The 15,655-nt window shown below is 47.1% G+C and overlaps 1 protein-coding gene across 7 annotated transcripts; it reads right to left on the reverse strand.

The window, feature by feature from the left end:
- Window positions 1-982: 982 nt before the first annotated feature.
- DCTN3 (dynactin subunit 3) lies at window positions 983-15,383 on the reverse strand. 7 transcript variants are annotated; one of them, XR_006290908.1, is made up of 9 exons: window positions 14,331-15,048; window positions 13,582-14,033; window positions 13,027-13,171; window positions 12,459-12,539; window positions 11,555-11,796; window positions 8,874-8,932; window positions 8,470-8,567; window positions 7,635-7,781; window positions 2,205-4,595 (listed from the first exon to the last, which is right to left on the reverse strand). XR_006290908.1 is itself a non-coding variant. In XM_043546654.1 (7 exons), exons 1-7 carry the CDS (start codon window positions 15,366-15,368, stop codon window positions 2,013-2,015), a joined length of 690 nt encoding a protein of 229 aa, XP_043402589.1. In that variant the 5' UTR covers window positions 15,369-15,383; the 3' UTR covers window positions 983-2,012. The 7 variants fall into 7 exon arrangements, 1 of the variants encoding a protein (XP_043402589.1); XR_006290905.1 differs by having other exon boundaries at window positions 12,459-13,171; window positions 14,331-15,051; XR_006290909.1 differs by lacking the exon at window positions 13,027-13,171 and having other exon boundaries at window positions 14,331-15,046.
- Between the last annotated feature and the right edge of the window lie 272 nt (window positions 15,384-15,655).

Here is a 15,655-nt window from a genome sequence, read left to right on the forward strand (position 1 = left end):
ACTTGGTCGGAGCAGGGCTGGGAGCTACAGGCTGCGGAGGAAGGGCATGCCCAGAGCAGGAGAGCTGAGCAATAGCCATGCCAGGCCCTCGGGGGGTGGGAGAGGCAGCAAGGACAATTTATTTGAGCATAAGCTTTCGTGAGCTGCAGCTCACTTCAGCGGATGCATACTGTGGAAAGTGTAGAAGATCTTTTTATATACACACACTGTGTATATATATATATATATATATATATATATATATATGTAGCTCACGAAAGCTTATGCTCAAATAAATTGGTTAGTCTCTAAGGTGCCACAAGTACTCCTTTTCTTTTTGCGAATACAGACTAACACGGCTGTTACTCTGAAACCTGTCATTATGCAAGGCACTGCAAATAGCCGTATGGAGTGGAAATCTATCAACTGCATAAGTGAGCTGTAGCTCACGAAAGCTTATGCTCAAATAAATTGGTTAGTCTCTAAGATGCCACAAGTCCTCCTTTTCTTTTTGCGAATACAGACTAACATGGCTGTTACTCTGAAAGCAGCAAGGACAGCGCACGGGGAGGGAAGAGGGTCAGATGGGATGGGTGGGGGAGGGGTGCCCAGGGCCCAGAGTGGATTCAGCACAAATGCTGGGGCCAGGGGCTCCCTGGGCATGGGACGCAGCTGCTTGCGGGGCTGGAGAAGTCAGGGGGATGGGCAGGGGAGACGAGGGAGGGTGGGTGGGTATGAGAACAGCCTGGGGTGGCTGCACCTACTCAGGCAGAGGCTGCTCCTGACCCTGTTTCCACTGGCTGCAGGGTCCCTGCGCGGCCGGTCCTGGCCCACCCGCCAGCAGCTCCCTGGCTCTGCTCAGTCTCATCCAGCTGCTGCCTTAGGGGCCCCGACTCGGCCCAGAAGCCTTTGCTTCTGTGGGATAGAACACCAGCTAGCAGCATGAGAGGGGTCAGGTTAAGGACTACCCTGGGGGGGGTGTAGGTGTGTGAAAATTAAATGATTGCTTTTTTATTTTATTTTTTATTAAAGTTTCAAGCTACGCAGGGCTGAGATGGGACAATATTTGCATCTGAGACTTCCAGGAAGACCTCTTTGTCCAGTGGGATTAATCAGTTAGTGCCACTTGACACAGTTAAGTGTCACATTGGTTAATCAGTAAGGGTACAGCTACACTGCAAAAAACAAACCAAGCTGCCACCCCAAACCCACAGCAGAAAGTCTCAACTGACTGGGTCTCTTGCTCCTGGGCTGAAAAGAGTAGGATAGCCCTTATGGCTCAGGCGCTGAAACCCAATGGGAAGGGTGGCTCAGAGCCTGAGATCCAGCCCCAGCGGGAACGTCTACACTGCTGGTTTTAGCCCTGTAGCATGCGCTAAGTCAGCTGACCCAGTGCGACCCCGTACCCCAGAGCAACACCCTGGCACTCCCACATTTACCTTGGTGATATGCTTATGAGAGGTTTTGTACAAAGTAGGCCTCGTGGGGTATCAATCTAAAAGTCTGCATCTGTTGAACACGAATAGCCTATTAGAGCGTATGTGTTGTCAGTGTATGTGTGCGTCACCAAACTATGTTGTGAAGTTAGAAACACCCCATACCAATCTTTCAGGTACAATAATGGAGAAGCTAGACACTGATAATGACCCCATTAAAGGGAACCCACACGCCCAGGGACTATGGAGGCTTCTCAGAGGGAGCACGTAGGCAATGGAGGATGCTGGACCGGGGAGCAGCTCAGTGTGAAAGGAAGTCCAGATCGATGGGACAGAGGGCTCAGTGGTACTTCAGTTCTAGGTTGTATCTCGGGGAACTTGTCACACCCAGGCTCTGAGATTCACTGTAGTTTTTGTTTTGTTTTTCAGTGCAGATGTACCTCTCTGATTCAGCACTGATCCACTCTCCCTTGCTGATGCTATACTGCTGGGAGGTGCTGTCTTTTGGACAAGACGTTAAACCATTTGTGGTCTCTGAAGATCCTAAAGTATTTCTTGTGTGGGTAGTTATCCATCCTCCAGTGGCCTAGTGAAATTTCAGTGCAGGTAATTATATCCTTCCTCCTCCCTTGCTGCTGCAGTTTCAGCTGAGCTACCCAAACCCTCTTGGATAGTGGTGTTGTGTGATGATGCAAAACAGCTTCTGCTTCCACGTAACAGGTAGCTTATGTTGTCTTCTAAAAAGGAAGTTGAGGCTTAATTAGCTTAAAACAACACAGAATCCAAGGGCACCTTAAAGACTAACAGATTTATTGGGGCATAAGCTTTCGTGGGTAAAAAAAACCAGTTCTTCTGCTGCATAGGGTGAAAATTAGAGATGCAGGCACTATTATACTGACACATGAAGAGAAGGGAGTTACCTCCCCAATTAGCTGTTATTTGTAAAGCACTTTGAGGTACTCAGACACAAAGTACTATAGAAATGTGTAGTGATAAAATTACCACCGCAGCTGAAAAACTTCCTTAAGCTGGTGCAGGGTTGTTAGAGAAGAGGCCTGATAGCTTTGTATGTTCTGTTTACAAGCAAGTCTCTCTTCTGGAATTTTCCCACTGTAGAATTCCAGTTGAAAAAGTTAAGGGCAGATACTCAGATACAGGCTCTGGCTCACTGGCACTTTACAGCGCTGCAAGATTCTCGCCCAGGGGTGTGAAAACACCCCCCTGAGCGCAGCAAGTTACAGTGCTGTAACATGCCAGTGTAAACAATGTCCCCCGGGGAGGTGGAGTACCAGGAGCCCTCTCTCCCAGCACTGGCGTGTGACCACACTCACACTTCAAAGCACTGCCGCAGGAGCACTCCCATGGCAGAGCTTTGACCTTTCGAGTGTAGCCATGCCCACAGCAAAACCCTTTGGGGCACAAGTTACATTGCCCAGAGGGAGAGATTGCCTTGGAGATGTGCTGAACTGTAACCTAAGCCTGAGGGAGAATGAGTCTGTAGTCTAGTGGTTAGGGAGTCTACCTGGGAGGCGAGAGACCTGGGTGTGACACTGTGTAATAAGATGACCATTTATATCATTGATATTCATAGAATCATAGACTATCAGGGTTGGAAGGGACCTCAGGAGGTCATCTAGTCCAACCCCCTGCTCAATTTTGCCTCAAATCTTCTACAAAGTAGGGCACGTAAGGTGTCAGTGGAAAAATTCTGATTTGCTAAGTCTGATGATCCTGTTTATACGCATGTATCATTTTTGTATCAGAAGTTATGAATATTGGCTATGCACTGGCAACATACATACGTATTTCAGAGTAGCAGCCATGTTAGTCTGTATTCGCAAAAAGAAAAAGGAGGACTTGTGGCACCTTAGTGACTAACAAATTTATTTGAGCATAAGCTTTCATGAGCTAAAGCTCATTTCATCGGCTGCATCGTATTCCTAGGTAACACCCACCAGGTAAAATAGACATTAAGGCCAGACAGCTATCTATTGATGGCACATCAAGGACACTTAGCTCTCACAATGGGACACAGAAGAAACTCACTCCACCCAGATAGCTCTTCCTGTGGACACCTCAGCAAGAATATGGGCAATGGCTACCCCGAGAGTCATCAAGCTATGTAAGGACATGTGATATGCTCATGTAACCCTGGACTCCATCTTAGGCCAGTACCTTTCCCCAAGTAGAGACAGTACATTTCCAGGCATGTGGCAAAGGGTATAAAAGACCCTGGAGCTATCTCCATTTTGCCTCTTTCCTGCCCTGATTCTCTGGACTGGATTTACAACTAAAAGGAGCATTTTGAACTATGGACTGAAGACCTTCCAATTTTTTGGACGTTACCAGAGAGACTTTCCAAGCCAGCAGTCTATTCCATCACTGCTGCAAACCTGATATAAGGACTTGTTAATGGTTAATAAATCATATACATACAAATAATTGCCAACTTTCTTCTTCTTTTATGATTAAACTTTAGTTTTTAGTTACTCAAGGACTGGAATCAGTGTGATTATGGGTAAGATCTGAGGTATATATTGACCAGGCTAAGTGGCTGATCTATTGAGATTAGAAGGACCCTATGTTTGATTAAACTGGTCTTCAGTAACCACTCATCATAGAATCCAGTATCTGGGTGGTGAGACAAGGGCTGGAGTGTCTGAGGACACTGCATTTTTGACTTCTTGTTGACCAGTGTGGCGAGACAGAAGAAGTTTACTTTTGTTACTGGTTTGGCATGCTCCAATAAGAGAGAGCCACCACCAGTTTGGGGTGAGCCTGCCCTATTTCACAGGGGTTTGTCTGGAATTTGGCACTGTCAGCTGTGACCCACTGAGGCACAGGGACACTGGGTCCAGTCCTCCACTCCAATGACTCATTTAGCCAGAGCAGTTTATCAAAATGCATATTCTCCATACCTGGCTGCCCCTTGACCCACCCTTAATTCGTGGGCTAACACTGTAGGTCCATCACTGGAGAACTGGTTCTTGAGAAGGTTTTTGAATGAGGGCATTTGAAAGCAGTGCAAGAGAATCTACAGAGTGGACAGATGCGCTCTACCTGTGAAATAGTAGCTGGAAAGTTTGCAAAAGAAAAGAACGATGGTCTCCAGTGACGGTCTCCCCTCTGTTCTGCCAAGTTCATATGTCTGTGACATTTCGCCAGAATCACTGGTGGCACCTGCAATTAACATATGAGCAGATTAACAGAGGCCAGACCGACAATAAGCAGTGTCTTACAAGGCATTTCTAATGTTACAGATAGACTACCAGTCTATCCATCCTATGTTCCTCATGGTGGTATGAGTGCCTAGGTGTCAAAAAAAAAAAAAACAGTGGATACAATATCTTATGGCTGAATTCATCTCACAATATGATGTAGAGAACATCCCATGAAGAGCTCATGCGGACATTAGCATGGTATAAACAATGGATAAAAATACAGAATGGGTTGATATCACACTCTTGTTAGGAAAAAATCAATATCTCATCATTCACCTTTGGTCAAGGGCATCAAACAGTGCAGAGGAAAAGATACTTCTCTGATACTTCTTAAAAAGTTCATAACAACATTACCGAAGACAGCATGGTGTAGCAGTCGGGTAGAGGACAGGGATTCTGCTGACTCAGGTTATATCCCTGACTCTACCACTGACATCCTGTTTGAACAGAGTCAGTAAGGAGGAGTAACTATACTGATATTTGTAAAGGTACTATGTAAGAGCAGAATGCTATTAGTATCCTTACCAATGCGCCCTCTAATGTTTTACATCCATGTGCAGAATGAATTTTGTTATGTGCACCAATATGGAGGGGATGTGGGGCGGGGATGGGGCCGAGGGGTTTGGAATGCAGGAGAGGGCTCAGGGCTGGGGCAGAGGGTTGGGGTGCAGGGTGTGAGGGCTCCAGCTGGGGCTGTGGGCTCTGGCGTGAAGCCAGAGATGAGGGGCTGGGGTGCAGGCTGCCCCAGGGCTGTGGTGGGGAGTGAAGCGCCTGTCCTCACCGCAGCCCCGCCCCCTACCTCTGTCCTCTCCAAGCCCTTGTGGCTGTGCCCCTGCGCAGCCTTTGATAGCCTGCTGCATGGCCATGCAGCTTAGGGGAAGCTTAGCTTGTAGCCTATTTTCAAAGCTGCAAAAAGACGTGTACACAGCAAGGTTTATAGGGTTTTGTACCTCTAGCTGCAGTTTAATTGTAACTACTATTGCCACTTTTTACCAGCACAAAGAGTATGTGTCATTTAAATGACTGCGTCGGATACCAAAAGTTTTCAACTATAAGAAACAATATCAAACAGTGCGAGCACAAAAGTGTGTGCTACCTTCAATTTGGCTGGGAATGCACTCCGTCTTAAAGATGTCGATCAAATAATCAAGCAAAATTCCGTATATCACCACAGACCAAATGCATGCAAGCCTGTAAAAAACATTGGGGGTGCGGGGGGGGGGGGGGGGAGAGGAGGAGGAGGAGGAGGAGGAAGAGAGAGAAAGAAATTGAGACTCTCTATAATTTTATTCCTATTTGTCAACATTTCAAGGAAAAAAGGCTTTCCAAATTTCCAAATGTGAAAATTGACTATCTGTAGTAAGAACCTATTGCCGGTAATTTAGCTCCCTCTGCTGTCCCTGAGCACATCCTGACATCAAAAGTATGAATGCCCAATCAAGCAAGCTGTTAACAGAGCAACTTTGACAAAATGCAGCTTCATTAGGAAGAGCAGGTGATAGCACACAGCTGAGTTTCCAAAAAGAAAAAGATTTGGCAGGATAAGCTAGTTTAAACTAGTTTCAGAGTAGCAGCCGTGTTAGTCTGTATCCACAAAAAGAAAAAGGAGGACTTGTGGCACCTTAGAGACAAACAAATTTATTTGAGCATAAATTTGTTAGTCTCTAAGGTGCCACAAGAATTCCTTTTCTAGTTTAAAAGAACAGCAAATATTATAAACTTCTATACAGATATCGTTAAAGACATAAAAAGCAAACACCAGCGTTGTTGTGTGGCTTATTTATTTATTTTAAATAATCAGGTTCAGTGGAGGAGGTATGACAAAGTTCTTTTCAAATTACAATTGATTCCATTACTCCCATTTGTGTTAGTAAACCTGCATTTGAGGAAGGATTAAAGTTTCTGGGTAAGATTTCCAGAAACACTTGGTGTTTGCTTATCTCCCCTTCACTGAAGTCAATGGGAGAACTTCAGCAGGAACAGAGTTAAGCCAATGCTGACTGCTTTTGAAAAATATCCCACTCTGCATGTGAGGTGCTGAGTCGCACACCTTGGCTATGTAAACCACTTGAATTCAAGTGGTAGGGCCTACACACCAACCCTCAGCCGCAGCCCTGAGCCTCCTCCCACATTCTGAACTCCTCGGCCTCACCCCCACCACACATCACCTCCATATTGGTTCACATAACAAAATTAATTCTGCACATGGATGGAAAAAATTAGAGGGAACATTGGTCTTTCAAGGCTAAAGAATCTAAATATCAAGTTTCCATGATGGGAAGAGAAGGTTAAGTTTAAAAACAAAATCCCACTAACTTGTAGTATTTTAAGATGTACTTATACAGTGTTTCCATCCAAGGATTTCCAAGCACTTGATAAAGAAAGCGAAATATTGTCATCTCAGTTGTACAAATGGAACAATAAATGCATAAAGAGGTTAAGTGACATACCCATGGTCACAAAGCAAGTCAGTGGCAGGGTCGGGGATATAACCCAGCTTTCCTGACTCTCAGTCCAATGCCTTATTCACTACACCACACTGCCTCTGTAATTATGTTTGCTATCCTGTAAGGGACATCTCAGGCCTCTAGATGCCATCTGGGACCAACTGTTGCAGGACTTTGGAACTCCAGATTATACATTTCCAGGAACAAGTAAAAACCTAAACAATTTCCTTGGTATAGTGCCCTCCATCTGGTAATGTTAAGAGTGTTCAGATACTGTCAGGGCACAGCAGTGAGCAAGCTCCTAGGGTGAGATTTTCAGAAGTGCTCCACACTGGCATAACTCTGACCACAGACTTCACTGGGAGCAATCTCCCACTGGACTTCAATGGCAGCAGTGTCAGGTCAGCGCTGACAGCTTTTGAAAATCCCATCCCTAAAGGCCCTAGCAAGCATGAACAAGATCTCATTGGCTCGCAAGGGTATAGTGGGAAGCAGCGTAAGGGAATGGGGAGAGCTACAGAAAGGTCTAATACACAATTCCAGCCTCTTACATCTCTCCTGGGGTGTAGCTCTTCTCCATGATTTCTTTAGCTGTGTGGAGCATGCCGTCAAACATGGTCCTGATGTCTGCGTGTAGATGTTGATACATCCGGTGTTCCATTATCTTGGACTTGTTGCTTGTAATAAACTCTGACTGCCTTGAAAACGTGGAAAAAAAACAACAGATATTAGACACCATTCAGCATCCAAAGAGAACAGGAGACTGCAAATACGCCCGTGCCTCTCTCTTCTTTGTTTGGATAGACAATCTTGCCCCATCATCCCCGTTTGAGTTTTCCTTGGTACCAGTTGTCAGGCTGCCTCTGGTGTGTCTGGGACCTCTGCTGCAATAATGCACTGGGAGTGCGGTGGTTAACCTGAGGCTGTATGTGTGTGGACACCTCTGTCATCACTAGGGATGGAACCCAGGACCTTCAGCTGCAAGAGCCCCTGTACTGCTTCAGTAAAAGAAGTTAACTCTATTAGCTGAGTAAGCTAGCTCGAATCCTCCAAGTGGACTAGCTACTAGAAGGAGTCAATCATGCACATTTAGCCAGAGAGTTGCAGTGACAATTCCACTGAAGTAGGAAATCAATTCATCATCAAGAAATCCTTCTTACCTCAGTGACTTTGGAACAGCTCTGTCAGAGAAAAGCAACCAAATATACTAACCACTAACACAGCCTCAGTGAAGACTTCTCAAGGAAGGCAGGGCAAACGCTCCTTCCTCTCCTTGGAATCAGATACAATATGCTCAATGGATTAGGCCTTGAGGCAGACACTTTACCTAGTGCTGTAAACTGAGCTGCTTATTTTATTTTAACTGATGTTCATATTCCCACCCACCTGAACTGGGAAGGGGACTGTAGTTGGGTGGTGGTCATCTCTCCCTCTCTGCGTCGGAAGGAGGCCACACTGCCTCACTATGCCATCGGGATCTCGGCCTAGTATTGGGGGTAATTAGCAGTTAGACATTAGTATCCCCACTGGAGTTTTTAAAAAAAGCCACCCAAAGCTATTTGTACACTGAGATGTTCCTGAGCAGAGATCTCGTGTGACTCCTAGCAAATTCCATGATTTGGACAAACTGAAAACAATGTAATGGAAAGAAAAAATACTGATAATCTTAACTAGAATGGCTCTAGTCTGTGCTACTAATTACCCCATCCTTGCCCACGAATTACCTACGGTTAACAAAAGGCCCCCATCCCTGCCCATTGAAGATTAACCATGATAAGTATTCACGCTACCTGCTGCTGTATGTGGATTTGAGCAAGTCGCTGCAGTTTGGCAGCATGGTCAGGAGCAGCTGCAAAGCACACAGAACAAAAGAACAAAAACTACTTAGTTTTTACATCCAGGAAATTGCAGTTACCAAAGTAGAGACGACCGTGTAAGAGCATATTTAAAGTGTTTCTATTGGGATTAATTTAATACACTTCTTTGTCAGAGGAAGCACATTACAGCTCAGAATGCCCTGAAGAGAAATACTGCTGGCCACCATATCACCACTGGTTACTGCCACTTTACTGCAAAGTAAGTGAAATGCCAACATTTTAGTTGTTTGTGTACACGCTGATCAGAACCAACTGAAAACAACTTTCCAAAGTCACCCCTCTGCTGCTTCTGGGGCCGTGAGATATGGGTCCCAAGCTGAGGATTAGATGCCCAAGAGACTTGTATGAAGCATGCAACTGGATTACTATCTGTGAATATTACTGATAAGCAACTGCATGGAGACTAGAGAGACCTCACCGTGCAAGGGGCAGGGATGCTCAGTGAACAGGAAGCTACCCCTCAGAATGGAGACTTTCTACTGAGTTTTTCCCTATAAGATTCTAAGGATTCTCTAAAGCGTGTATCTGTTGGCCTCCATTTTCCCTCATAATTACACTGGCTCACTGGACCAGCATCTCAGGAATATTTAACAGTCCTGCCAGTATAACATGGCTCTGGGGTCACTGAAATTCATTCTTCCTGTACAGTGGGAGTATTGTACCCAGGAGAATACATTCAAGCCCATGTTGCTGAAGAGGACAGCCATGCCACATTCTGCATTTGTTCTGCATGCTGCTGCACCGCTTTAGCCTTCTTAGACTGCTCTTCAGAGCTGGAAACTCTTACAATGGTTTCCGGTTAGTTGAGGCAGGCAGCTAGAGAACTTTTAAAAACAGCATTTCCACACTCTTCTCAGCACGAAGGGTAACGAAAGAGAGGCCACTGGTCTTTACCTTTTCATAGCTGCTGTCTTGATGTTAGCAGTTTGCAGATGAGCATGTTTTACCTTTGATGTGGCAGGCGACCAGCTTGGCTTAACAGTGAAATCCTTGCTGATCTTAAACACAAAAAAGGAGCTTACAAGAAGTGGAAGATTGGACAAATGACCAGGGAAGAGTATAAAAATATTGCTCGGGCATGCAGGAGTGAAATCCAGAAGGCCAAATCACACCTGGAGGTGCAGCTAGCAAGAGATGTTAAGAGTAACAAGAAGGGTTTCTTCAAGTATGTTAGCAACAAGAAGAAAATCAAGGAAAGTGTGGGCCCCTTACTGAATGAGGGAGGCAACCGTGTGACAGAGGATGTGGAAAAAGCTAATGTACCCAATGCTTTTTTTGCCTCTGTCTTCGCGAACAAGGTCAGCTCTCAGACTGCTGCACTGGGCAGCACAGCATGGGGAGGAGGTGACCAGCCCTCTGTGGAGAAAGAAGTGGTTAGGGACTATTTAGAAAAGCTGGACGAGCACAAGTCCATGGGGCTGGATGTGCTGCATCCGAGAGTGTTACAGAAATTGGCGGATATGACTGCAGAGCCATTGGCCATTATCTTTGAAAACTCATGGTGATCGGGGGAGGTCCCGGACGACTAGAAAAAGGCTAATGTAGTGCCCATCTTTAAAAAAGGGAAGAAGGAGGATCCTGGGAACTACAGGCCAGTCAGCCTCACCTCAGTCCCTGGAAAAATCATGGAGCAGGTCCTCAAGGAATCAATTCTGAAGCACTTTGAGGAGAGGAAAGTGATCAGGAACAGTCAGCATGGATTCACCAAGAGCAAGTCATGCCTGACTAATCTAATTGCCTTCTATGATGAGATAACTGGCTCTGTGGATGAGGGGAAAGCAGTGGACCTGTTGTTCCTTGACTTTAGTAAAGCTTTTGACACAGTCTCCCACAGTATTCTTGCCAGTAAGTTAAAGTAGTATGGGCTGGATGGACTATAAGGTGGATAGAAAGTTGGCTAGATTGTCGGGCTCAACAGGTAGTGATCAATGGCTCCATGTCTAGTTGGCAGCCGATATCAAGTGGAGTGCCCCAAGGGTCGGTCCTGGGGCCGGTTTTGTTCAATATCTTCATAAATGATCTGGAGGATGGTGTGGATTGCACCCTCAGCAAGTTTGCAGATGACACTAAACTAGGAGGAGAGGTAGATACGGTGCCAGGTGGGGATAGGATACAGAGGGACCTAGACAAATTGGAGGATTGGGCCAAAAGAAATCTGATGAGGTTCAACAAGGACAAGTGCAGAGTCCTGCACTTAGGACGGAAGAATCTCATGCACCTCTACAGACTAGGGATTGAATGGCTAGGCAGCAGTTCGGCAGAAAAGGACTTAGGGGTTACAGTGGATGAGAAGCTGGATATGAGTCAACCGTGTGCCATTGAAATGATTAGGGGTCTGGAACACATGACTTATGAGGAGAGGCTGAGGGAACTGGGATTGTTTAGTCTGCAGAAGAGAAGAATGAGGGGGGATTTGATAGCTGCTTTCAACTACCTGAAAGGGGGTTCCAAAGAGGATGGATCTAGACTGTTCTCAGTGGCAGCAGATGACAGAACAAGGAGTAATGGTCTCAAGTTGCAGTGGGGGAGGTTTAGGTTGGATATTAGGAAAAACTTGTTCACTAGGAGGGTGATGAAACACTGGAATGCGTTACCTAGGGAGATGGTGGAATCTCCTTCCTTAGAAGTTTTTAAGGTCAGGCTTGACAAAGTCCTGGCTGGGATGATTTAGTTGGGGATTGGTCCTGCTTTGAGCAGGGGGTTGGACTAGATGATCTCCTGAGGTCCCTTCCAACCCTGATATTCTATGATGATTCTATGTGTGCACTGTCCAAGAATGGCTGGAGGTTGTTCACCTGTTCCAGAAGGGCAGCTTGGGAAAGAATAAACTGCTCCTCTGGTTTAAAAGACAGAGAAGGAGAAGTTTAAGTCAAACACTATTTCAGCTTTCCACAGATGAGAAAAAACAACAGGTTTCAGAGTAACAGCCGTGTTAGTCTGTATTCGCAAAAAGAAAAGGAGTACTTGTGGCACCTTAGAGACTAACCAATTTATTTGAGCATAAGCTTTCGTGAGCTACAGCTCACTTCATCGGATCCGATCCATCCGATGAAGTGAGCTGTAGCTCACGAAAGCTTATGCTCAAATAAATTGGTTAGTCTCTAAGGTGCCACAAGTACTCCTTTTCTTTCTGAGAAAAAATAAGTTGATTAATTGGGCTGGTTCAGCTTCCCCTTCTCATAAGGCAATCAAACCTACATGCAGCAGAAAAACTTTACCACAATGATACTGTGGGTTACTATCGCACCTTCCAACCAACCAAGGATCTCTGTGCCTTTCGCAAACATCCCCCACCCTTTTCTGGGGTAGGTATTATCAGATAGGGAAACAGAAGCTCAAAGGCAGCACATAGTACATAAAGGGAAGAACCATTTGCAGAAGCCAGGATGTGCCTCACTGAGCTAGCAAGGGAAAAAGCATGTTTTTTGCTCTTTCATTGGCTCAGTTGTTGAGCCCCATTAAAAGTCAACCTCGTGGCTCCGACCCTCCCTCACTTACACCAATAAGAATCGGGGACAACGCCACTGGAGACAATGGATTTACACATGCCTACCACAGGAGAGGGGCGACTCAGGTCCCCTGTCAGAGAGCAGAGCAGGGTTAGAAGTTCAATACTTAAACATCACAATATATACACTTCAGTGTTCATAAGAGCAGTTTTGTTACCATAACAGTTGCTAGACATGGGGTGTGTGGAATTGTTGCCCTTTCTCCACCCTCCCCGCCCCCAAAGCTTCTGACCAAAGGCTAGACAGACTCAGAGAGAGTCAAGGTCCATTACTCATTCAGGGAAGGCCTTTGGTAGCAAGAAAAGCACTCCTCATGCAGGAACTAGCTCCGCAGTGCCAGTTGCATTCCAAGTGCTTGCCAGGGAGCCAGAGACTGGGGACCGAACCAGGCTTGTTCTTCCCTGTACAATTCATACTGTAGTTTCTCCAGTTCTGATCTTTTACTGAAGCATTGGCCAGTTTACAGGGAAAGACGAGAAGCCAAATGAGGCATTTCTGTCCTAAGCCCATGATTAAAAGAGAGATGGAGAGGTGCATTCAGTTATGATCTCCCTCACCCTGCTTGTCTTGAGAGCTTTTGGGGAATGAGCATACTCCTTTCATTTCATGACGTGCCTGCTAAGATGAACTGCAGTTTCATGGCATCGAGAACAGCCATTCGATCAATGTACTGAGGATCCAGCTATTTTATTAAATCTTCAACTAAGATCAGAAGTAGGTTACAGGGAGGGAGAGAGAAGTGATTAGTTCTGGAAGTACTGCCAGTCGCAACTTTCTTCTTAGCAAAATCTTGTAAGTAGGATCAGCAGCTATAGTATTTCTACAGTACCATGAACTTTCACAGCATTTTATAGACCACCTGAATGACATACTCTGCCTCAAAGAGCTTACAAATCTGAGCTGACTAACTAGTTTAGACAACAATCCGGATGTACAAAGATGCAGAGGCATCCTCAGTGGGGGATCGGAGAGGAATGGCTGTTGACTCAACGGTACAAAGTCGCTGCTGCACCAAGCCTGTAAGTTTCCTCGTTTGATTTTATTTTAAAGAAGTGTGTACACACATGGCCCAACGCCAATAGGCACCCATTATTTACACAAGGTCCACTAACCTGCTAAGTATCACATTAGCCAATTTTAAATTCAACTGCAGAGGTCACAGTTCATTCTTTAAAGGGAAGGCACAGAGTGCTCCCTTTCCATCATGTGGCCTGCTACTTCTCCTGCCCTCTGAAATGTCTTTCCTTTACACACGCAAGTCTTGCTTTCTGAAGCTGGCCGAGGGTGTGCTGAAGTGGCACCACTACGTCCTTTCCAGGCACAGCATGCCGTTTCTGCGACATCTCTCCTCTGATATAAAAATCCCAAGGTTGCTTGCAATCGGAGTTGTCCTTGATAGACGCAGCGGGGAGTAATAAGCTCCAATACCAGTGAGAAGTCAAAGCCCATGATTTTCTGCAGGTAGACATACACTGAACATGTACTACCCCTTGCTGATGACACCAGGCCTGATGGGCTGCAGATTTCTAGGGGGATCTGATCACAGTGGGTAGAATGCACAATCCTAGGGAAGGAATAAAGCTGAAACTTTAGGTTTTAGATCTCTGATAATGGAACAGAAACCAAAGTAGATGCCTTACGCTCACAAGGCACACCCCACTCAAGAGAGATGCAAGCTTGTCTACTCAGTCATAATTAGCTCCTTGGGAGGCAAAGGAAGGTTGTTTTTAAACCCACTGCAAAACACACCTCAAATGATCTCAGACAGGCCACCCAACAAGACCACCACATAAAATACAACTTGGATCTAAATCCTGGGGGTAAAAAAACCACAACACACAAATGCTGGATGAATACTTACTTTTCTTATACAAAATTTTAATCCTCTCTCTTTTGCTTGCAATGTTCCCCAAAGCCACCTGAACTTTCACCAAACCATCTGCTGCCTAGAAGGTAAGAGATGGTATAAACCAAACAGGGATTAAGTACACTTCTATGATCCCACAACTAAACTGTCAGGAACAGACCAGCAGTGACAGGAGAGAAAATGTCTATTTAAAACGGATGAATGCATCCGATGAAGTGAGTTGTAGCTCACGAAAGCTTATGCTCATATAAATTGGTTAGTCTCTAAGGTGCCACAAGTCCTCCTGTTCTTTTTGCGAACACAGACTAACACGGCTGCTGCTCTGAAACCTATTTAAAACGGTTTCAGCTACTAACATTCACAGGCAGCATATTTCAACGAGCTGCCCGAATGGTCACGTGACGTTAGGAGGGGCTGCTAAACAGAGCCCGTGTGGTACCCCAGAGGGGGCTGCAATTCAGAAGTAAATGAAGCAGCCCCGAGCCAGGCAGCCCGTCGGGGCACTGGGACAAAAGGCCCCGCACTAGTCCTGCCCCCCCGGCCCGGGAGCGCTCTGCCGGCCGGGGAGCATCGCTCGGGGCAGGAGTGGAGCGAGCAAGGCCAATGGAGAAGAACCCGCAGCCGGGGAGGGGTTGGGGGGGTGTCATGGCCGCGCTGCTGAAGGAACCAGCAGCCAAAGCTTGGCGCCCCCCCCCCCCCCGGGCCCAATCCCCGCCCCCCACGAGCCTCCCCCCCAGGGCCAATCCCCGCCCCCCACGAGCCCCCAGCGCTGCTGCCGGGCAATGCGGAGGCCGGAGCCACCTGCCCCTGGAGCGGCGCAAGGCCCCGAGCCGCAGGGTCCGCGCGGGCCCAGCCCAGGGGCCCTGGATGGTCCCCCGGTGGGGGGGAGCCGCCCCCGCCTGGGCCCCGCTGCGGGGGTCACACACAGGCCGGGGGGCGGGTGCTGAGGGCCCCCCCCCGGGCCGCCCCGGCCCCGAACACCCGCCGCTCCAGCGCCTCCACCCGGTCCTGCAGCGCCCCGACCTCCGCCATCTTGTCCACACCCGGCCGGCCGGAAGCGGGGGCGGGACTCCTCCGTGACAGGAGCCAATCGAAGGCGGCCTCTCCAGAATTGACAGGCCAAGGCGGGGGCGGTTAAATCCGATGATCTCTCCCAGCATGCCCTGCTCCCCCAGCTCCGAGTGTTGCCATGGAGATGATCAGTCCCAGCATGCCCTGCTCCCAGTGTTGCCATGGCGACAGCGTCCCGGGCCTGCCCTGCGCTGTCGACCGGGCTCCCCTGCGGCGCTGAGCTCCGCGCCCCGGGGCTGTGCTGGGCC

This window comes from Chelonia mydas, chromosome 5, assembly GCF_015237465.2.
Source record: "Chelonia mydas isolate rCheMyd1 chromosome 5, rCheMyd1.pri.v2, whole genome shotgun sequence".
NCBI classification, from domain to species: Eukaryota; Metazoa; Chordata; order Testudines; family Cheloniidae; genus Chelonia; species Chelonia mydas.